This window comes from Bufo gargarizans, chromosome 5 (assembly GCF_014858855.1).
Source record: "Bufo gargarizans isolate SCDJY-AF-19 chromosome 5, ASM1485885v1, whole genome shotgun sequence".
NCBI classification, from domain to species: domain Eukaryota; kingdom Metazoa; phylum Chordata; class Amphibia; order Anura; family Bufonidae; genus Bufo; species Bufo gargarizans.
In genome coordinates, this window is record NC_058084.1 from 173948001 (window position 1) to 173970773 (window position 22773).

The 22773-nt window shown below is 44.1% G+C and overlaps 1 protein-coding gene across 1 annotated transcript in view; it reads left to right on the plus strand.

The window, feature by feature from the left end:
* Positions 1–19685, plus strand: part of CDK13 (cyclin dependent kinase 13) — a 60597-nt gene extending 40912 nt beyond the window's left edge. Inside the window, exons 7-14 of the mRNA XM_044293130.1 lie at positions 4712–4768; positions 5618–5719; positions 6361–6438; positions 7413–7529; positions 9597–9728; positions 13415–13617; positions 14528–14980; positions 18252–19685. Of these exons, the coding sequence (XP_044149065.1) occupies positions 4712–4768; positions 5618–5719; positions 6361–6438; positions 7413–7529; positions 9597–9728; positions 13415–13617; positions 14528–14980; positions 18252–19069 (1960 nt within the window). The 3' untranslated portion in view covers positions 19070–19685. The remainder of the gene's footprint in view (positions 1–4711; positions 4769–5617; positions 5720–6360; positions 6439–7412; positions 7530–9596; positions 9729–13414; positions 13618–14527; positions 14981–18251) is intronic.
* Positions 19686–22773: the final 3088 nt, after the last annotated feature.

Consider the following 22773-nt stretch of genomic DNA (forward strand, 5'->3'; position numbering starts at 1 on the left):
GTGTGAAAGTGGTTATGGTCAAGCTGTTTTAAAGGGGTTGTTCGGGCTACAGATATTGATGTTGTCCTCAGGATAAAGCCTTATGCACACGACCGTATGTATTTCTCGCCCATATTCATTGGGGGCAATAAAACCGTGGGTATAGCTATGTCCTCTAGGAGGCGTTGACACTAGTAAAAGCTGTTAGATCCTCCCTTGGCAGCTATACCCCCTCCAGCCTGGAGAGAGAGCTTCAGTTTTTTTCTAGTGTCAATAGGAGGCAGATCTGAAGATTTTTTATTTTAGTTTATTTCTTTCCTTCTTTTTCAGATTAAAAAACAGTGGTCGCCTCGCCTCCCTGTTCTCCCGGGGTCGAGTTGCACCAGTGCAGGTCACCCGCACTGCTGCCTCCCCCACAGAAGACATGGTGGACCAGGGCTGCCTCGCTCCCCTGCATCCCACTAGCACAAGGGTCACCCATTTTAAGCCCCTTTTTCCAGCGTCCTGCCACTACGGTGCCAGTAGCTGAAGGGGTGACCCTGCTGGAAGGGTGAAGATGCCGGCAGGACAGAAGATGAGGTGAGTACACTGGACTAGGTAAGTATCAACCTCTTCCCCCTCCCTCTTTGCATAGATCCCCTGGGGCCAATGGAGCTAACAATACAGCTCAGGATTTTTTGAGGGAGACACAGCAAGGCACAAGGCTGCCTGCTTCTTATCTTGGAAAAGGGAGCACATCACCCCTAAATCTGTCCCTCTCACTCCCCCTCTGGGCCGACAGTACGGCTCATCGGGGGTTAATAGACGCTGGTGAGAGTCACTTCAAACTACAGCGGGAGAGAGAGGCTCCCTCCCCCCCCGCTATCCGGTTGGGGCAGCTTCCTCATATTCCGCCCCTGTCAGTAACGGGGGCTATGTGCGCCACTCCGAAGGGGTTAATGGCGGACGTCTCGCGCCGCGGAGCGCTCGTCAGGTCCGGCTGCGGGGGAGAATACCCAAGGAGTGTGGATCCGGCGGGTGCGATGCGCTCACTCCCCGCTCTAGCCTCCTTTCGCCGCTGTCTCCCCCCCCCCCCCCCCCGGCCGTCCGGCAGTGTCCCCGGTCGGCCGCATGTGTGAATTTTGCAAGACTAAGCCAAAACTTATCCCTGCTGGGGCGGGGGCGCGGTGGACTGGTGTGAATTCTCCCGCCTAGCTTCTCCCCTCCCCCAGAAGCCAGCTGAGCACCGCCCCTGTCTCAGGCACTTTTTAACCCTTCCTGGCCAGCCTTTTCTTAGGCCTGCGCTGGGTCATCTAAGGGTTGGATATAAGTGCGGTCTCTTACTATAGAAGTAACCCTTGATACTTCTCCATACAAAAAAAAAAAATACACCAAAAGGGAGCATTTAATACGGGCCCCGGCCCCCCTCAGCACATATAATGAATGTGCGGTACAGACTGGGCCCGTACCCTGTTCCGGTCAGGAGGACCTCTCATAGTCCAAATCCGCCCTACTCGGCTGCTTGGTTGATACTTCTGCGTACACCTGCACAATACAGGGAACCCTGCAGGATTCTCAATACGTTCTACGGGGCCATTGGCTGACAATCCTCCACCTGCGCAATCAAGGAGGATCTCTGACGTTCCTGGGTCCTTTGGCCTATATTCTCTCCCTGCGCAATTCAGTAGAGGACCTCTGACTTCCCAGTCCACCCTTCTGGGTCGTTTGGTTGAAAGTTCTCCACCAGCGCAACTTCAATAGAGGATCTCTGACATTCCCAATCCACCCTCCTGGGTCGTTTAGTTGATGATTCTCCGCCTGCGCAATTTAATAGGGGACATCTGACATTCCCAATCCACCCTTCTGGGTTGTTTGGTCGATATGAAGGATTCCCAACCCGCCCTTCCAGGTCGTTTGGTTGATAATTCTCCACCTGTGCAATTCAATAAGGACCTCTAACATTACAATCCGCCCTCCCGGCATGTCGTAGGCATTAGCCCCTTCCTTGGCGGAGTAATTGCACTACTTGGGATACAGTACTGACCTTATACATTGTCCCCGGTCATAGGTGGACTAAGTACAATAACACTGATTTCAGTGCCGGATGTATACATTCCCCCTTCTGTAGGTGGTGAAATTGCATCTCCACTGGGTTCAGTACCTGCCGTATTCATTAGCTCCTTCCACAGACATCCTCGCTGGTTACGAGGTGTGCTGTATGCATTACCCCCTTACTTAGGTGTTAAGTGCACTCCCACAGGGTACAGGACTCGCCATATGCACTAGTTCTCGTCGTGGGCATTAACCCTCCTTCTTAGGTGGGGTATTTTCCCTACCACTGGCTTAAGTACTCCGTACGCCTTACACCTTCCATAGGTAGGGTAATTGCACCACCACTGGATACGGTCTGACTGTCGCGCTATCCTCCCATAGGTCTGGGGGTGCTAGCGGTATGGTATCTACACTAAGCTCCCCACCTTATCTCCCGAGCAGGAGTTCTAGAAACATACAACATGGATGCCCTGACATCTCCTTGGCGGGAGTTCTCCCTCCTTGCGTGTTTCTTCTCTCTCGCCCAGGGTTCTACGGAGGATCGGATAGTGGGCATTCTGACAAGTCCTAGTCGCTCCGGATTGGCCCCGTCGTGCGTGGTATGCCGATCTCGTTCTCCTTCTGGAGATGTCCCTTGTCACCGCCACTCAGTGATGACCTTCTTTTAGGTTCCGGTCTTACATCGGCAGTTAGGGTCTTGGTTGATGGCATGGCTTTCCCTGGTGCCCATGGTAACCTTCCTTCAAGGAGTGGCACATACGGTTCCTCCGTACCGTCCTTTTACCGTCTTAGGATCTGAATATAGTTCTCTCAGCGTTCCAGTCTTCTCCATTTGAGCCCTTGGGGAGATATCTCTCCGGCTCCTGTCCTAGAAGGTAGTTTTTCTTTTTTCTTGTGGCTCTCACATCTGTTCGAGTTGGGGGTGCTCTCTTGTAGAGAACCCTTCCTGGGTCTTCACAAGGATAAGGTGTTTCTCCGGCCCATTCCTTTTTTCTCCCGAAGGTGGTCTCCACATCAATGTAGAAATTGTCCTTCCTTCATTGTCCCTCTCCTTCACTCCCTAGGACAGGGATTTGCGTCATTATTGGCAGCCTCCAGTCCCTTCCGGCGTACGGAACCCCTTTTTTGTCTTCTGAGGTGGCAATTGCACAATGGATTCTGTCTGCAAATGCTGTACCATTCCACACCGGTTCGGGGTCCCGCCCTTAGGTGTCATGGCTCGCTCCACTGAGCGGTGGACGCTTCTTGGGCTATGAGGCATCGCGCCTCGGCTGAGCAGTTGTGTAACCCGGCTACCGGTCCTCCTTACACACATTCCCCAAATTTTTTCAGGTGCATTCTTATGCATCGGCGGCCGCTGCTTAGTCCGCAGGGTCTTGCAGGCGGCAGTTCTTAGCTACCAGCAGGGATGCTTGCTTCCATGGGTCTGTGTTTTTTTCCCTCCACACGGTTCCTGTGTCCCCCAATGAATATGGGCGAAAAAAGGAGATTTTTGTATAACTTGCCAGTAAAATCTTTCTCGCTCTTCATTGGGGGTCACAGCACCCGCCCAGTATTGTTGTCCGGCCACCGTGTGGCTGTTGCTGGTTAGGACCCTGTTGGGTCTTTTGGCTTGGTTGGTGTTCCATTTTTTTTTTTTTTTTTTTTTTTTGGGGGGGGGTTTACTTTCTTCTCCTTCTGCGTGTTCACAAACTGAAGCTCTCTCTGGCTGGAGGGGGTATAGCTGCCAGGGGATGAGCTAACAGCTTTTACTAGCATCAACGCATCCTAGAGGACATAGCTATACCCACGGTTCCTGTGTCCCCCAATGAAGAGCGAGAAAGAGATTTTACTGGTAAGTTATACAAAAATCTCCTTTTTGTGGTCCGCAAAAAATACGGCTGACGTCCGTGTGCATTTCTTATTTTGCGGAACGGAACAGCTGTCCCCTGATAGAAAAGTACTATCCTAGTCAGTTATGCGGACAAGAATAGGACATATTCTATTTTTTTGCAGAACGGAAGTACGGACATACAGAAAAGGAATGCACCCGGAGTAACTGCCGGGTGTTTTTTTTTTTTTTTTTGCGGACCCATTAAAATGAATGGTTCTGTATACGGTCCACAAAAAACCTGAACGGACATACAAAAGAATATATGCTAGTGTTCATGAGGCCTAAGTCAGTATCGGATCGGTGGAGGTCTGCTTTCCGCATCTGTATGTCCATTTAGCAACAGGTAGAGCATGTCCTATTCTTGGCCACAAATGTGGACCATGGACCCATTAAAGTCAGTGTCCACGGGAAGAAAAAAAAAAATCTATGCAACACGGATGTCATATATATTTTGCAGACCACAAAATACAGTTGTGTGAATGCACCCGAATAAAATAAAATAATTAAGATCAGTTGCACCACTGCGTCTCAAAATGACCGAACTATTAGACTCCCCATTTGGATTTTTTTCCAGCTTCCCCCTACACCGTAGGCTATATTAAATGGTGCTATTAGAAAGTGGAACTTGGCCCGCAAAAAACAAGCCCTCATACGGCTATGTGAAAAAAAAAAAAAATGGTTATGGCTTCAGAAATGCAGGGAGTAAAAAAACAGAAAATCCCAGGGTCTTGAAATGGTTGAACAGGATGGGGTCTAATAGCAATGTGTTTGTTGTGTTGGTACTTGCCTATAATGTGTATTCTCATGAGTGTGTTTTATTTCCACAAGGGGGCAGATCAAGCTGGCAGATTTTGGACTTGCAAGACTATACAGTTCAGAAGAAAGGTGAGCTCTTGAACAGAACTATAGTGAAACCTAATCCAGGCTACATTCCCTGTGACAGATTTTCTGTTCTACCATATATTATGTACTAGCAGAAGGACCCGGCTTTGCACGGGTATATTTCATGTATTTCATTTAATGTTTGTGTGTCTCGTTAAAAGATAGACAGTATCCCCCATAACAGTGACCTCTACAGTACCCGCCCCCTTAACAGTGACCTCTACAGCCCCCCACCCCTTAACACTGACCCCCTCACAGTGCCCCGCCTCCTTTAAAATTGGATCTCCACAGCAGCCAATCCCCTTAACTTTGACCTTCACAACAGCTTGCCCCTTTAAAAGTGAGTGCCACAGCACCCCACCCCCATTGACAGTGACCTCCACACACTTAGGCCAGGCACCAGTTTAGAATTATGTCTGCTAAAAAAATAAAATTTCCTTAAAATTTCAAAAATTAAATACATTTATATTTCGGGCTGGTTCCGGAAGAGGTACAATTCTTTTTTTCCTGCATATAATTTGCTCCCAGTTTTGCTTACAAATACTAATAAAAATTGTGACCAAAATATGGAAGGTTGAAAGTGGAATTATGCTTTTGTTTCATTTCCTTGCTGTCAGGGAAAATAAATATTAGTTTGCTTTCAGAAACTGAAAAGCAACCATGTCCAACTGACGCAGATGCAATGTAAAAAATGTTAACGTGAAAATGTAGTCCATTAGGCTGCTGGTAACCTACTGTTAGTGATAATGTATCTAATCTGAAGCATTACTTTACACAGTGCTGAGTCAAAGGTTTGTAAGTGCTGGAATTATAAATCTTTCTCCCCCCCCCCCCATCTATTTTCACTTTTAGTCGACCTTACACAAATAAGGTTATTACGTTATGGTATCGCCCTCCTGAGTTATTGCTTGGAGAAGAACGTTATACACCAGCTATTGATGTCTGGAGCTGTGGGTGAGTAGAAGCATCCATTATGAATATGGACCCCATATTACACATTGTGTGCAGGGTTAATAAGATGTTTGACTCTATCACCCTCCTAGATGCTCCAGAATTGTTGTTACATGGGGAATGCGTGAAGCTATTAAAACGGGCATGTCAGGAGTGGTGACAGGTCCTCTTTTTAAGTATTGTTGACCTATCCGTAGGATCAATATCAGATCGTTGAGGGTCTGACTCCCTCCAATCTTATGATCATCTGTTTTCAAGTGAATTGAAGCAGCGCTACAGTAACCAGGCAGGGCCACTACAAAAGTGGACGGACAGAGCTGCATAGTTCCGATACCTGTTTTGTAGGAGTCCCGGGAGTCAGACCCCCCCCCCTTACTGTTCTGATATTGATGGCCTATTCTAAGGACCTAAACTCATTAAAGTGTATTTATTACATATGGCTAGTCTGTCTGAAATATATATGAAATAATGTAGGATAAATCAGAATTTAGTCCTTCTTTAACGTTTGAACTTTTTTTTTTTTCAGTTGTAAGACATTTGACTTGTAGAAATCACATTGTGAGGATAATTTTACTGAATGCGTAACGTGGTTAACACTGGAATATGCCCCCCCCCCCCTTTTTTTTTTTTAAATACTTTTTCAGGTGTATTCTTGGAGAGCTGTTTACAAAGAAGCCGATCTTCCAAGCAAATCAAGAATTAGCACAACTTGAACTCATAAGGTGAGGGCGGGATATCCTAGAATATATTTATAATGTAAAAGGCCCTTTTTATGTCATAATTAACATAAACTGTCCAAATGTCATCTCCGCACATCAGTATTGCATTATAAGTGTACTTTCACAATAGCGGGTTTCTTCTCCGGCATAGAGTTCTGTCCTAGGGAAAAGAACTGATCAGTTTCATCCTAATGCATTCTGAATGGAGAGCATCTGTTCAGGATGTCTTCAGTTCAGTCTTTTTGACGTTTCAGGACAGAGATAAAACCACAGCATGCTGCGGTTTTATCTCCCACCCAAAAAATTGAACACTTGCCTGAATGCCGGATCCGGTGTTCATATTGCCGCATTCATGGATCCGATATGCGCAGACCTTTTAAAAATGTGAAAAAAATAAAATAACTGATCCGTTTTGTCTGACACCGGAAAAAGGATCCGGTATTGCAATGCATTTATCACACTGATCAGGATCCTGATCAGTCTGAAAAATGCCTGATCAGTCAGAAAAAATGACATGCTTTTGCATACAGTTTGCCTGATCAGGCAGGCAGTTCAGGCAACGGAGCTGCCTGCTGGAATCAAACAACGCAAGTGTGAAAGTAAAAGTACCCTTAGTTGAAGTATATACTAGTCATTTGCAGCCGTGTTTGGCTGTTTCTGTAACTCCCATGGAAGTTAACAAAGAGACAGTCTCATGTGCAGCCACCTCTCTATTCATTCTCCAGCAGCTGGATGCGTTTGATGGAGATGGTGTGGGACCTGCATCTCTCCGGGGTATAGTCCGTAACTTTACTAGGTGGAAATAAAATGGACTAGAATTCATTAACACATTGAACCTGTAATTTAGATAAATTATAGTTGGGGAAAAAATAGGGTTACAGTGTACATTTCTTTCTGTATCCAAAATTGATGTTCGTTTGCAGTACAAATTTGTATGAATCCTTACCTTTTTGTATTTCTCTGCTTCTTTTATTAAGCCGCATGTGTGGAAGTCCCTGTCCTGCTGTGTGGCCTGATGTGATAAAGTTACCCTATTTCAACACCATGAAACCAAAGAAGCAATATCGCCGAAAACTCAGAGAAGAGTTTGCTTTGTAAGCACAGCTTGATAGATTTTAAACTTTGTTATAAGGGTTTTCCGAGACTTTTCTACTGATGACCTATCATTTGAATAGCTCATCGTTATGGGTCCGACTCCTGAGGCCCCCATCAATTAGCACTAGCGCTCGCAGTAGTGTTGCAGCCTTCTCACAGCTTAGCCTAGGCCATGTGGCATCACGTTCATTGGTCACATGGGTGCAGCACAGCTCCATTATAGTGAATGGGGCTGAGCTGCGAAACCAAGCACAGGCACTGTCAAATGGAAGGAGGTGAGCTTGGTGAGTTAGAGAAGCCTGTGGTGCTACTGCAAGCGCCGATGCCTTCTCAAACAGCTGATCTGCAGGGGTCCTGGGTGTCAGGCCCCCACCAATCAGATATTGAGGATAAGTAAGTCTCGGAAATCCCCCTTAAAAGGGTTGTCCAAGTTAATTTATTGATGACCTATCCTCAGGATAGGTCCTCGATATCAGATCGGCGGGGGTCCGACACCCAGCACCCCAGCCGATCAGCTGTTTGAAGAAAAGGCATGCGCCGTGCCAGCGCCGCCTCCTCTTCACTGTTTACCTTCTCGCCGTTGCATCTGCAGCGGTGAGCAGGTGTAATTACACCCAAGCTGTCCCGTTCATTTCAATGGGACGGATCTCTCCTATACAAGTGTATGGGAATGATCCGTACCATTGAAATGAATGGGACGGTTAGGTGTAATTCCACCTGCTCACCGCTGCCGAGGCGTCGGCGAGAAGGTAAACAGTGGTTGGCACTGCGCGCGCCTCCTCTTCAAACAGCTAATCGGCGGGGGTGCTGGTTGTCAGACTCCAGCCGATCTGATAATGATGACCTATCCTAAAGATAAGTCATCAATAAATATAACTTGGACAATCCCTTAAAATACTTTAATTATGTAAAGAAAACTTGATATTTGGCTTATAGACTTTAGTGTTGCAAAGTTACCATTACACATGTGGCTTAGCCAGCGGCATTGCACCACAGTTACTGCACCTCTGCTAGAATCTTGGAACCATGGTGATGAGGGGAATTTTGCTTATTGGAAATTGGAGATTTATGTATATCTCTGTTTTCCGTCCCTTCTATTCTATTCCTAGCATGTTGCCCTTGTTTCCCACATAACCCGATTTTATTCTGTGTATTATTACACCTCTTCCAGTCCTTCATATACCTCAGGAGCAACACACAACTCTCGCAGATACTTACATATAAAAAATAGTTTACTGATAACATAGAGATGACAAAGCAATGGACATTATACATAAAGATACAGATAACACAATACATAGAGGACACCACCACACACAGCCACCTCCTTTCCTGCCCACCCTGGATGCTAAGCAAATGTGGCTAATAATGTGTATGTATATACACTATATCCAGAGTCCACCAATTTGCAGTCTACTGGATATACACTTCTAACCAACTCACATCCAGTACCTGACCATTAGTACATGTACATATAGAGATTTGTGCATAAACGGCATATATAATCTACTGGTAATACAATCGCCAACTACAAATATCTATATGTACACATATAAAGTCTACTGGGATATTATACCTATATACATACCCACATAGGCACACATATAACTTAGCTTGCTCCTGAAATGCTGTTCATCCATGGATGATCAGGAAGAGCAGGGCCAGCCCGACTCCCAACTTTCACCTATATGTTCCTGTGTCCCAGCCCCCCACCATAGATTCTACCCTGTGACCACCCAAATATCTTCCCCCAACTCTTGGACAAGAGAATGTTGTTCAACTGCTTTTACAATGTGCCCTTCCTGCCTTAGATATGCTAACAAGGGACACAATGCTACTGGCCATAATACCACTGGATCCAATTATTAGGCATTTGTGTGGTCATCAGGATGAGGTTCTGGCTGAAAGCCATATTTCCCTTAACACATGGCAATTGGTGGTAACAATGAAGCAGTATCTGTGGCTTCACCATGTATGTGTAATAGCGCCCTGAGACTGATTTATTATACAGTGAAAATACAGACCATAATAATATAAAGCGTAAATCCTATTGATTTATTTTACAGCATACCCATTGCAGCGTTAGATTTGTTTGATCATATGCTAGCATTGGATCCCAGCAAACGTTGTACAGCGGAACAGGCTCTGCAGTGTGAGTTCCTTCGGGAAGTTGATCCAACAAAAATGGCGCCACCTGAGTAAGTAATATTTACCGCTCTCTTCAATTGTTTTGATTATCTCCAGTTTAAATCCTGTAACTTTTGAGAGCAATAACATTGGGGCAGATTTATGACTAGTGTCTGAAAATGCCCCAAATCTATCGCAGTGACTTATGCAGGATGATAAATCTGCCACACTTTTAGACAGTAAAGTCTAAGTTTATACCAACTATCAGTTGACTTTTTTTTTTTTATGGCAGAATTGTGCACCATAGCTTCGCCACACACCCCCCTTGTCAGCCAAACATGTACACCAGTTTTAGATGCGAGTTGTGCCAGAGTTATGACACATTTTAGAACAGGAACATAACTGCCATGTTTTCACACTTAGGGGGAGATTTCTCAAGAGCAGTGCTTTCTGTGCCGGTCTTAATATCCGCTGCTCTGCCTGAAGATGTGCCTAATTTATGACGTGGTGCGTGCCTCCTCATATATTGGGCACATCTTCCGGCAGTCTGTGTGCCTAAGCAGATATCTACAGCAGCTCAGAATTAATGTAGATTTCTATCTCCTTTTGTGCCAGACAAATGGTGAACTTTAACCACGTCACATATGCCCATAGGATATAAACGTCCTAGGGGTGGATGGTTAACGCTGAATAGACGTTCTGGAAAATAAAGACACAAACATAATTTAAAAAAAAAAATATTTAAACGCTTTATTATGTAAAACTGAAACAAAGAAAGTAGACATATTTTGATATCATTGCGTCCATAACAACCTGCTCTATAAAAATAGCACATGATCTACCCTGTCAGATTAATGTTATAAAAAATAAAAACATTGCCAAAACAGCCATTTTTTGGTTACTCAGAACATGGTAATCAAAAAACGTAATGCAGAGCAATTAAAAATCATATCTACCCCAAAATAGTACCAATAAAACTGGCTCCTTATCACCTAGTTTCCAAAATGGGGTCACTTTTTGGGAGTTTCTACTGTAAGGGTGCATCAGGAGGGCTTCAAATGGGACCTGGCATCTAAAAACCAGTTTAGCAAAATCTGCCTTCCAAAAACCATACAGTGCTCCTTTTCTTCTGTGCCCTGCTGTGTGACCTTACATCAGTTTACGACCACATGTGGGGTGTTTCTGTAAACCGCAGAATCGGGGTAATAAATATTGAGTTTTGGTTTGGCTGTTAAAGAAAAATATGGATTCAAATGGAAAATATGTAAAAAAAAAAAGTGAGATTTAGAAATGTCATCTCCATTTTCCTTCAATTCTTGTGGAACACCTAAAGGGTTAACAAAGTTTGTAAAATCAGTTTAGAGTGTAGTTTCTACAATGGGGTAATTTATGGGGGGGTTTCCACAAAGTGACTTCAGACCTGAACTGGTCCTTAAAAAGTGGGTTTCTTAAATTTTCTTAAAAATTTTAAGAATTGCTTCTAAAATTCTAAACCTTCTAAAAGTAAAAAAACTGTTAAAAATAGAAAAAATTATTAAAATAGACATATTTGGTATTGCCGTGTCCGCAACAACTAGCTCTATAAATATCACATGATCTACCCTGTCCGATAAACATGATAAAAATAAAAACTGTCAAAAAAAAATATTTTTGTCACCTTACATCACAAAAAGTGCAACTCGAAGTGATCAAAAAGGCGTATGTCTGACAAAATGGTACCAATAGAACCATCACCTTATCCCGCAAAAAAAATAAGCCCCTACATAAGAAAATTCCTCAATAATAATAAAAAAAAAACTATAGCTCTCAGAACATGGAAACAATCGGTCAAAAAAAAATAAAAAATATGGCTCTCAGACTATGGAGACACTAAAACCATCTTTTTTTTTTGTTTAAAAAATGCTATTGTGTAAAAAATAAATAAGAAAAAGTTTATATACTAGGTATTGCCACATCCGTAACGATCTGCTCTATAAAAATATCACATGACCTAACCCCTCAGGTGAACGCTGTAAAAATAAATAAATAAAAATGTGCTAAAACAATCAATTTTTGCCTCATAAAGTGTAATAATGAATGATCACAAATTGTACAAATAAAAACATCAACTTTTCCTGCAATAAATGAGCCCCCTGCACAAGACTATCGGCATAAAAAAATAAAGGTATGGCGTTCAGAAAATAAAGACACAAACATAATTTAAAAAAAAAAATATTTAAACGCTTTATTATGTAAAACTGAAACAAAGAAAGTAGACATATTTTGATATCATTGCGTCCATAACAACCTGCTCTATAAAAATAGCACATGATCTACCCTGTCAGATTAATGTTATAAAAAATAAAAACATTGCCAAAACAGCCATTTTTTGGTTACTCAGAACATGGTAATCAAAAAACGTAATGCAGAGCAATTAAAAATCATATCTACCCCAAAATAGTACCAATAAAACTGGCACCTTATCACCTAGTTTCCAAAATGGGGTCACTTTTTGGGAGTTTCTACTGTAAGGGTGCATCAGGAGGGCTTCAAATGGGACCTGGCATCTAAAAACCAGTTTAGCAAAATCTGCCTTCCAAAAACCATACAGTGCTCCTTTTCTTCTGTGCTCTGCTGTGTGACCTTACATCAGTTTACGACCACATGTGGGGTGTTTCTGTAAACCGCAGAATCGGGGTAATAAATATTGAGTTTTGGTTTGGCTGTTAAAGAAAAATATGGATTAAAATGGAAAATATGTAAAAAAAAAAAGTGAGATTTAGAAATGTCATCTCCATTTTCCTTCAATTCTTGTGGAACACCTAAAGGGTTAACAAAGTTTGTAAAATCAGTTTAGAGTGTAGTTTCTACAATGGGGTAATTTATGGGGGGGTTTCCACTAAGCCCCACAAAGTGACTTCAGACCTGAACTGGTCCTTAAAAAGTGGGTTTCTTAAATTTTCTTAAAAATTTTAAGAATTGCTTCTAAAATTCTAAACCTTCTAACAGCCTAAAAAAAATAAAATGACATTTACAAAATGGTGCCAAAGTAGACATATGGGGAATGTTAAGTATTACATATTTTATAAGGTATCACTTTGTTTTAAAAGCAGAGAAATGAAAATTTTGAAAATTGTGAATGTTTCAAAATTGTTGGTAAATTTTGGATTATTTTATAAATATATGAAATATATCGATTCAAATTTACCACTGTCATGAAGTACAATGTGTCCCGAGAAAACAGTCTCAGAATGGTTTGGATAAGTAAAAGGGTTCCAAAGTTATTACCACATAAAGTGACACATGTCAGATTTGCAAAATTAGGCTCTGTCAGGAAGGGGGTAAATGGCCCAGATGTGAAATGGTTAAGATACATTTGTTGAGTCTCCTGGCAATGCCGCCTTTCAGAAAAGTGGTGTAAAAATGGCACTTGTGACAATGGTGCATGGAGAGTTGCAAACACAAGGTTTGCTACACTTTGACATCAGAGATCGGGTGCAGGGAGATAATAAATCTCCCTCTTTGTTTTCAAGCTTTTTAAATGATATTACTTTATAATTAATTATTGTATGAGAAGGGGTATACATACCTAATACAGATGAACAAGACGAGTTACAAACTGGTACAGAAGGAGAGAGGGTCCTGTCTGCGAGTTACTTTAACTTTATACCTTTGTTTTCTAATCGGGCCATCATGATTGATAAAATGTCGCCATTCTTGAGCATTTTTAACTTTTGGAATTTTAGTTCACATGTAATGCAGGGTTTGTTTTTTGCAGCCTTCCTCTTTGGCAAGATTGTCATGAATTGTGGAGTAAGAAACGTAGAAGGCAGAAACAAATGGGTATGGTCGATGATGTAACAGCACCAAAATTACCAAGGAAAGACTTGTCTGTGGGCCTGGATGATAGCAGAAATAGCACACCCCAAGGCGTACAGGCATCTTCTCAAAAAACTCAGGGATTTCCTGGTGTTGGATTAGGTGAGAATGTGTTTTTACAGTTTTGTTTTTTCTCCATCTACTAGCCTACCTAAGCCTGATATATCCATCTCAAATTTTCGGCACTACCATCATGCCTAGGCAGCACACCCACTGTCTTGCTGTTATGTTTGGCACTGATCTTTCCTTTTCCCCCTGTATTCAAGCCCGCTCATGCAGCCTGCCTCAATAAACATGTCTAGAATCTGCCCCTTTCTTACTGTGGAAACAACCAAAACGCTCATCGTTACAATCTCTCTAACCACTACTCCGATGCCTCAGCCATGTGCCAGTCATTGCACTGGTTACCCAAACAGTACAGAATTCAATGTAAAGTCCTTATTCTCACCCACAAAGCTCTCTACAGTGCTGCACCCCCACATCTCCTCTCTCATCTCTGTCTACCATATGGAGGATAGTTGTAAATAATTTGCAAACCTCTCACTCCCGTCTTCAAGACTTCTCTGGAGCTGCAACAGTTCTTTGGAATGCCCTACCCCAAGCAATTAGGATAATTCACAACATATCTATCTTAAGATGGCCAGACCATTGTATCAAACATGCACTTTGTCACCCCTATCTTCTCAAAAATTGTAAGCTTTTCGAGCAGGGCCCTCATTCCTCATGTTTTAAAAGTTGATTTGCTGCTAGGTTATTTGTAACTGTGTTTGTACCCCCTGATTGTAAAGTGCTGCGGAATATGTTGGTGCTATATAAATAAAGATTATTATTATGGTATTAATATAACAAGATCGAACCACGTCTAAAAGTAAATGCTTTTCGTATATACGACCCCCATTTTTACAAAGTTGATTTACTAAAACCAGTTAAATGAAAGGAAGCTTTGTTCTCACCAAACATTCAAATACCCGTACACACAATAATTGATATAATTTTCTGTGTATTTCCTAAGGTCACTCCAGTACTGGACAGCAGCTGAACCAGAATCAAATGGCTATATTGCTGAATTTACTGCAGTCTCAGAACAGTGTCAGCATGGCACAGTTTGCCCAGGGTATGAACATTAAGGTGAATCCTGAAACTCAGCAGCAGCAGCTGAGTAATCTGAATCTTCCAGCTGGTATTCTAGCATCTACCAATAAACCACCAGAACCTAAAGAAGAGCCTTGTGCTCCAGCTGCAGTACCTGTTCCTGAGCTGCCTTCCATCCCATCATTGACTTTACCTAAGACAACGGCAGAGGCGGCTCAAACTACTATTCAAAGCCCCTTTGGAGTCTTATTGTCTCAGCTGTTAAAAGATCAGGAACAGCAAAGCACTGATGAGGTGGCACAAGTGGCTCCTGAAAATAATGCAAATGAGGAGCCCCTAAAGCCCAGGCGACCGCCCAGCCCTGCACCCATTGGTATGTATTGTGGCATCTAATTTCAGCTGGTTCCATCTGTGTACGTTAGAATAGAATAGTCTATCACTTTATTGTGTCCTGCAAAAAAAATGCACATTATATGGACTAGAATATTGCTCTGTTATTGAACTACATTTTTGCCTGGAGTTAGTTTCTACAGTTAAGCAGTTTTGAAGATGAACTATAAAATTGAGGCTCAGTTAGAAGAGCTGACCGAGCCAATTCTCAGAGTCTGTGCCCAATAAAAAAAAACGCTATCCGCAGTAGGGATCGACCGATATTGATTTTTTAGGGCCGATACCGATACCGATAATTTGTGGACTTTCAGGCCGATAGCCGATAATTTATACCGATATTCTGGGAATTTTCATTTTTGAAAAAAAAAAAAAATTCCCACAAATCTGCTGAAAATTAATGTTTATTGTTAATGTGTATTTTTTTTTTGTAAATCTTTCTTTTTCATTTACATTTAATATTTTGGTGTTTTTATTATTTTTTTTGTAACTTTTTTTTTTTAACTAACTTTTAGCCCCCTTAGGGACTAGAACCCTTGTCCTATTCACCCTGATAGAGATCTATCAGGGTGAATAGGAGCTCACACTGTCCCTGCTGCTGTGTGCTTTGTGCACACAGCAGCATGGAGCTTATCATGGCAGCCAGGGCTTCAATAGCGTCCTGGCTGCCATGGTAACCGATCGGAACCCCAGCATTACACTGCTGGGGCTCCGATCGGAGGAGCAGGGGATCCTGTGGGGGGGGGGGGCGCACTGCGACTGGGGTGGGGGGGGGGGGTTGCACCACTGCTTAATACTGGGGGGGAGGGGGGGCGCACTGCGCCACCAATGTCTGATACTGGGGGGGCGCACTGCGCCACCAATGTCTGATTTGGGGGGGCGCACTGCGCCACCAATGAAGCTTAATCTCTAATTTATTAATATACAGGAGGCGGGAGCTGGCTGCAGGATCACATAGCCGGCTCCCGACCTCTATGAGCAGTAGCTGCGATCCGCGGCACCTGAGGAGTTAACTACCGCAGATCGCAGCTACAGCTCATAGAGGCCGGGAGCCGGCTATGTGATTCTGCAGCTCCCGCCTCCTGTATATGAATGAATGATAGATTAATCTTCATTGGTGGCGCAGTGGCCATAGCTCCTCCCCTCCTCCTGTCCCCTGTACTTTCATTGGCTGCAGCGGCAGGAGCAGCACAGGGGGAGGAGACACTGCTCCTTCTCCCCTGTGCTGCTGCTGAGGGAACACGGAGAGCGCTGTCAGCAGCGCGATCTGTGTTCCCCATACACTATCGGAATATCGGCAAAATAAATGCCGATACCGATAGTGTTCAAAATCCTGAATATCGGCCGATAATATCGGTAAATCCGATAATCGGTCGATCCCTAATCCGCAGTCCCGCCATTCCGCAACCGCGACTGTTGTGTGTCGCTTTGCGTCCAATGACCACTGTGGCGAATCACTGCTTGTGACATGCTAACAATGTACTATTCTAGCATGTGACTGCTGAGTCCATTAATTGACTGCCGTGCACAGGACCAAGCAACTTATGTTCCAGCGGGGACCAGAAGGGGGTGTGACCGAGGACTTTTTTATTTTATTTTTTTGCACAGGTTCTAAAGATTGAGCCCTTAGGTGCCAACTGACCCATTCACATGAACGTATGAACGTGCCCGCATCTGCTTGACAATTTTGCGGAACAGGTGCAGACCCATTAATTTCAATGGGGCAGCAAAAGATGCGGACAGCACACTGTGTGCTGCCCGCATTCGTTGTTCCTTTCTGCGGCCCTGCAAAAAATTTAGAGCATGTCCTATTCTTGTCCAGACAAGAATAGGCATTTTCTATCATAGTGCCGGCCATGTGCAGTCTGCAAAATGCGGAAAGCACACGGGCCGGCATCTGTCCCATCTGAATGAGCCCTAATTGAGATTTTAAGGGATGTTTCATGCAAATGTTGTCACAGAGTTCGCCTTATTCATTGCAAAAGGTGAAATCTTCAGGGAAAACCAATGGCTTTTCTGCCAAATAATGAGCATGCTGCAGATTAGTAAGTTTTTCCCCACATCCACGTGTATTAAACTGTAAATTGCTGTGGTTTTGGTGTGTAAAATCTGCAGCAATTCCACCAAGTCTGAATGTGGCTTGGGCTACTTTCACACTAGCGTTTTTGCTGGATCTGGCAGGGTTCAGCAAAAACCCTTCAGTTACTGATAATACAACAATCTGCATCCGTTATGAATGGATCCGCTTGTATTATCTTTAACATTGCCAAGACGGATCCGTCATGAATTCTATTGAAAGTCAACGGGGGACAGATCAGTTTTCTATTGTGTTAAATTGTCAGAGTTAAAGAGGACCTTTCATGTATGTTTACATTTTTTTTTTGTAGCTCAGATAAATACCTTTCCTTGCAGGGTACACACTGCTGATGCTGCCACCCTGCCTTTTTTTTATTTTATTTTTTATTATAAATATTATATTATAAATGTTTCTCAGACCCCCCCCCCCCCCCCCCCCCCCCCCTGCAGTTTTCCCGCTCAGTATGTTAATACTAAGCATCAGTACAGGGAGGAGATGCCAGGGTATCTAACTGGGCTTTTTATTCTCCCCGGCTGTGCTGCGATCCAATCACAGCGGAGAGCGTCACAGCCAGGGAGAAGGTGAGCTTTTTTTTCTCTCCCTGGCACTCTCCTCTGTGATTGGATCGTGGCACATTGAGAAACCCTGGCGTCTCCTCCTCCCTGTACTGATGCTCAGTATTAACATACTGAGCGGGGAAAACTGCAGGGGGGCATAAGAGCGATATTTAAAAGAAAAAACATGCAGGGTGGCAGCATCAGTTCCCCGCAAAGAAAGGTATTTATCTAAACAAAAAAAAAAAAAAAAAAAACACATGAAGGGTCCTCTTTTAACTCTGACACAATAGAAAACGGATCTGTCCCCCATTGACTTGCATTGTGACTGATCCGTCTTGCTCTGCATCCCATGACGGAAAGAAAACTGCTGCATGCTGTGGTTTCCTCTCCGGTATGAGAACTAAACGGAACGGAATTTTGGAGCATTCCATTTTGTTCAGTTACATTTTTTTCCCCATTGACAATTAATCCAGAAGCGTTTTTTTTCCCGGTATTGAGACGCTATGACGGACCTCAGAACTGGAAAAAGGCAACGCTAGTTGAAAGTAGCCTTAGTTGTACAATATTGTCTACAAAATGTGTATATATATATATATATATAATTTTTTTTTTTCCTTATTTAGTTGAAGATGCCAGTGAGGCCAGCCTTCAGCCGACTCTCGAAGATCTACCAAATGAACAAAACTTTACTCACATCTTGCCTCCAGATCAGCGGCCTCCTGAGCCACCAGAACCACCTCCTGTAGGCGAAGAAGACCTTGATTACCGGACAGAGAGGCAGCAGGTGCAGAACACTAGCAATCCTGCTGGTGACCCTCATGCAGAAGTGAAAGCGGCACTCTTGCAGATTATTGCTCAGCACCAGGCTCAGGAACAGGACACAATTGGTACAGATTACACTGGGGGAGCATCTTTTCTGAAGGCACCAGACTGCACTGAAAATTTTGGACAAACTTTCCTGCCAGCCACGTACAGTAATGACCTGGCTGCTAATGTGCCTGGTGTTGCTGTTTTGGAAGGACATCTTGAAAATCAACCTGTCGACAATTACAGTACTTCTTCATCTCAGATTAGTAACCAGCTCCCAGTACATACGGCTTTTCCTGAGCCCTTTTGTAACTCTGCCACCACTTACAGGGACAGCTACCTCAGTGCTGGCTCTATGTTGTTCAGTGGTGACAAAGACCACCGATTTGAGTACAGTCAAAGCCCTACAATACTTCTGGGAAACAATCTCTCTGCAGGGTTGGACAGTCAAAATTTGCCAACAAAAATGCCTAACTTTGGTTTCAGCACTAATGTACCAGAGCATCTTGGTTTACCTGCTATAATGCACAGACCTGCGTGGGCATCTCCTCACCATGGTCCACCCTTCTCTCAAGGACATGGAGGACATATGGGTACCTATATCAGAGGACGGGGGAGGGGTTTACCATTCTAATTTTTGTTCCCTCAGGCAAAATATTTCTATCTGGAATGACTTTTTACTTTTCAGCATGGCTGCGTTTTACAGCAGCTGTATACTAGACTTGATAACTGATTGGACAACAGCTTTATTTTTATGTAAAAAAATAAAATAAAAAAATGGTCTTGCAATACAACAGCCAACAGTGGGAGGTACTGAAAGGGGATAAATGCAATTGATTCTACGTTTGAAAGCAAGTAATTTACACCTTGACAAATATTAGCAGAAATCTTTATTTTGTACTTTCATTTTTAGTTAGATATTAATTTTAAGGATGTCGTCTTTAGTTTTGTCCCCTCGCACTTGCAGAAATTTTGAAGAATCCAGCACACTTGTGCTTATTTTTTGTACATTTGGACCAATGTTGGTAACGCCAGGGCAGTGCTTTAATTCCTTGATATGTTTTCTTTGTACAAAACTATCTTTAGTCCTTTAGTCAAAGGTCACTGTCAGTTCTTTCACAGCTTTCTGTGTCATTGTGAAACTTGTGCTCATTTCAGACAAAAAAACAATTTTTTTTTTCTTGTAATGCAAACGTTTTATCAACTGTTTTCTTCTATCAAGTAAGGAAATAAACGTTGATTAAAACGCCCATGATTCTGAAGTCTGATCTTACATAGTGTTTTATTGCACTCACACTTTTTAACTGTGATCCATTTTTATAATAGCATAGTAGCAGTTATAGCACATTACAAGATGCATATATGTGTATATATAATTTATCAATTTTAATAAAGCATTGAATTGGAAATTCACAAGGACATCTTAGCAGGATTACATACTCTGTACATTGCTGTGGGACACAGTACATCAGCTGCCGTTGCTTTGCAACAATATAATGATTGCTTTACATGTATGCTAATTTTTGAGCAACTTATTGTCAGAGGCTCCTCTAACAAAAAGATTACTCAAAGTGAATAAGGCTACTTTCACATCTGTGTTTTTGCTGGATCCGTCATGAAGCAGCAAAAACGCTTCCGTCATGATAATGCAACCGTCTGCATCCGTTGTGAACTGATATGATTGTATTGTCTCTAAAATAGCCAAGACGGATTTGTCTCTAAAACCATTGTAAGTCAATGGGGGATGGATCCGTTTTCTTTTGTGTCTTACATTGTGAGGATCAGTCTTGCTCCGCATCCCAGGACGCACTCAAAAACGCTGCTTGCAGTGCATTTGTGTGTGACTTAGGAACGGAATGGAATGCATTCTGTTGCACTCTGATGCCTTCAGTTTTGTCCCAATTGACAATAAATTGGGACAAAACTGAAGCGTTTTCTTCTTCTATTGAGATCCTATGACGGATCTTAATATCGCAAAGGGAAAGCGCAGATGTGAAAGTAGCCTAAACTATTTAAATGGTCACTATACTTTACTTTAAACAAACTTTGCATAAATCAATGGTATAAGACATTATAATTTGTCTTATCGGAGAAAAAAACTTCTTCACTTATCAGGCTCATATTTTGTTCAGTGGAAGTCTTGGCCTCCCCAGACAGATTGTTAGCTCACTGAAAGTTTGAATTACATACTGTCTATGGAGTGTGGAGGAGGAAGTGGAGCCAAGTGAGAGAGAAGCAGAGACTCGCACAATGGCTGTTGCAGCTACTAGTAAGTTTTCTATCTCAAGGGTTTTATGCACATCAATACTGTTCCGTACTGCTCTATACTTGTCCTTTCTCGCCCACATTCATTGGGGGACACAGGAACCGTGGGTATAGCTATGTCCTCTAGGAGGCGTTGACACTATTAAAAGCTGTTAGCTCCTCCCCTGGCAGCTATACCCCCTCCAGCCTGGAGAGAGAGCTTCAGTTTTTTCTAGTGTCAATAGGAGGCAAGACCTCCCTGCAGGGAAGCTCCTGAAGATTTTTTTATTTTAGTTTATTTTTTTCCTTTTTCAGATGGGAAAACGGTGGACGCCTCGCCTCCCTGTTCTCCCGGGGTCGAGTTGCGCCAGCGCCGGTCACCCGCACTGCTGCCTCCCCCACAGAAGACAAGGTGGACCAGGGCAGCCTGGCTCACCTGCATCCTGCCAGCCAAGGGGTCACCCATCCAAGCCCCCCTTTTCCAGCGGCCTGCCACTTCGGTGCCAGTAGCTGAAGGGGTGATCCTGCTGGACCAGAGGACGGGTAAAGATGGCGGCAGGAAAGAGAAGAGAGGCGAGTACACTGGACTAGGTGAGTATTCAACCTTCTGGGTTGGTCTCCCCCTCCATCGTGGTGGCAATAGCTTTATTATAGAATTAGAGGGGTCTCTGCCTCAGGATATGGGGCGGACTTGCTGCTGTTCACGGGGCCTCACTAGGTTCTGCCAAGTATGAGAGCAGACAGGATCTGAGGGCCCTCAGTTATTAGATTTCAGCAGATCTGCGCCACACTATGTTGTGGCACCAGGACCACCTCTCACTTCCCTTCTAGGCCGCCCGCTACGCGGCCACTTAAGGGGTTGATAACATCCTCGTAGCGCTGCTGTCTCGGCCAGCCACGTCTACCCTCTCAGGGACCGGCACCAACAAGCGCCGCTCCGGAAGGGTTAACGCAGGTATGATGCCGGCCGCCGCAAGGATTTTCGGCCCGTGATCTTTCCAGTCCGGGGTGACATCCCCCGGCCAGTGGGCGAATGCGGCCGCTTCCGCTCTCTGTTCTCAGTCCCTCTACGCCTCGGCTGACCGACAGCTCCCAGTCGGCTGTGTGCAAAAACTTAGGCCCGGCCGCAGCTTCAGCCGCTGTGGACCGGGACCATGCGGAGGAGGTCCCACACTCCCCTATATGCGATCCGCTCATGTCTAGGCACTTAGGGGGTTAATCGCATCTCTGGACAGGGGGTGGGGGATGCGCTGTGGCGCAAATTCTTCCCACCTCACTTCCCTCTACCACCAGCCGCTCTAGCTGGCCAGCCACCTTTGCAACTGGCACCAGATTATGTGATCTTATCTCCAGTACAATGTGCCTTTAAATGTTAACAGTTAACCCCTTCCTGCCTCTGCCCACTTGGGCATCCTAGTTTCATTTAAAAAAAAAGTCAAATGTGCATTCATACGGCCCCCCTCATCACCGCAGGAACACCCTGTCTGTGTGGTACCAGTCTGGGCCCGTGTCCTATAGCGGACAAAGGAGGACATCTCATAGTTCCCAATCAGCCCTCCTGGGTCGTTGGTTGATATTCCTCCACCTGCGCAGATCCAGGGAGGACAGCTGGAGTATTCCCAATCCACCCTCCGGGTCATGTGGTTGACAGTTCTCCAGCACAGGACCTCTGGATTCCCAATCCGTCCTCCAGGACCGTTTGGTTGATAATTCTCCAGCACACTCCAGTACAGGACCTCTGGATTCCCAATCCGCCCTCCGGGGCCGTTTGGTTGATAATTCTCCACCTGCACGATCCCATGGAGAACCTCTGGAAGTTCCCACTCCACCCTCCAGGGTCGTTTGGTTGATAAGCTCTACCTACGCAATCTGGTGGATGGACCTTTAGATTCCCACTCCACCCTCTGGGTCGTTGGTTGATATATCCCCACCGGTGTGGCCTACTCTGCCACCGGCATTTTTGAAAGGTAGAACTGCGCGCTAGCGGGCCAGAGCAGAACATTTCTCGGTCACCTGCACACCCCCAAGGGTCCCGCTCAGATGCGCCCTTCCATCCCTGGAGAGGGGATCAGTGATTTGGGCTCTAACTCGAAT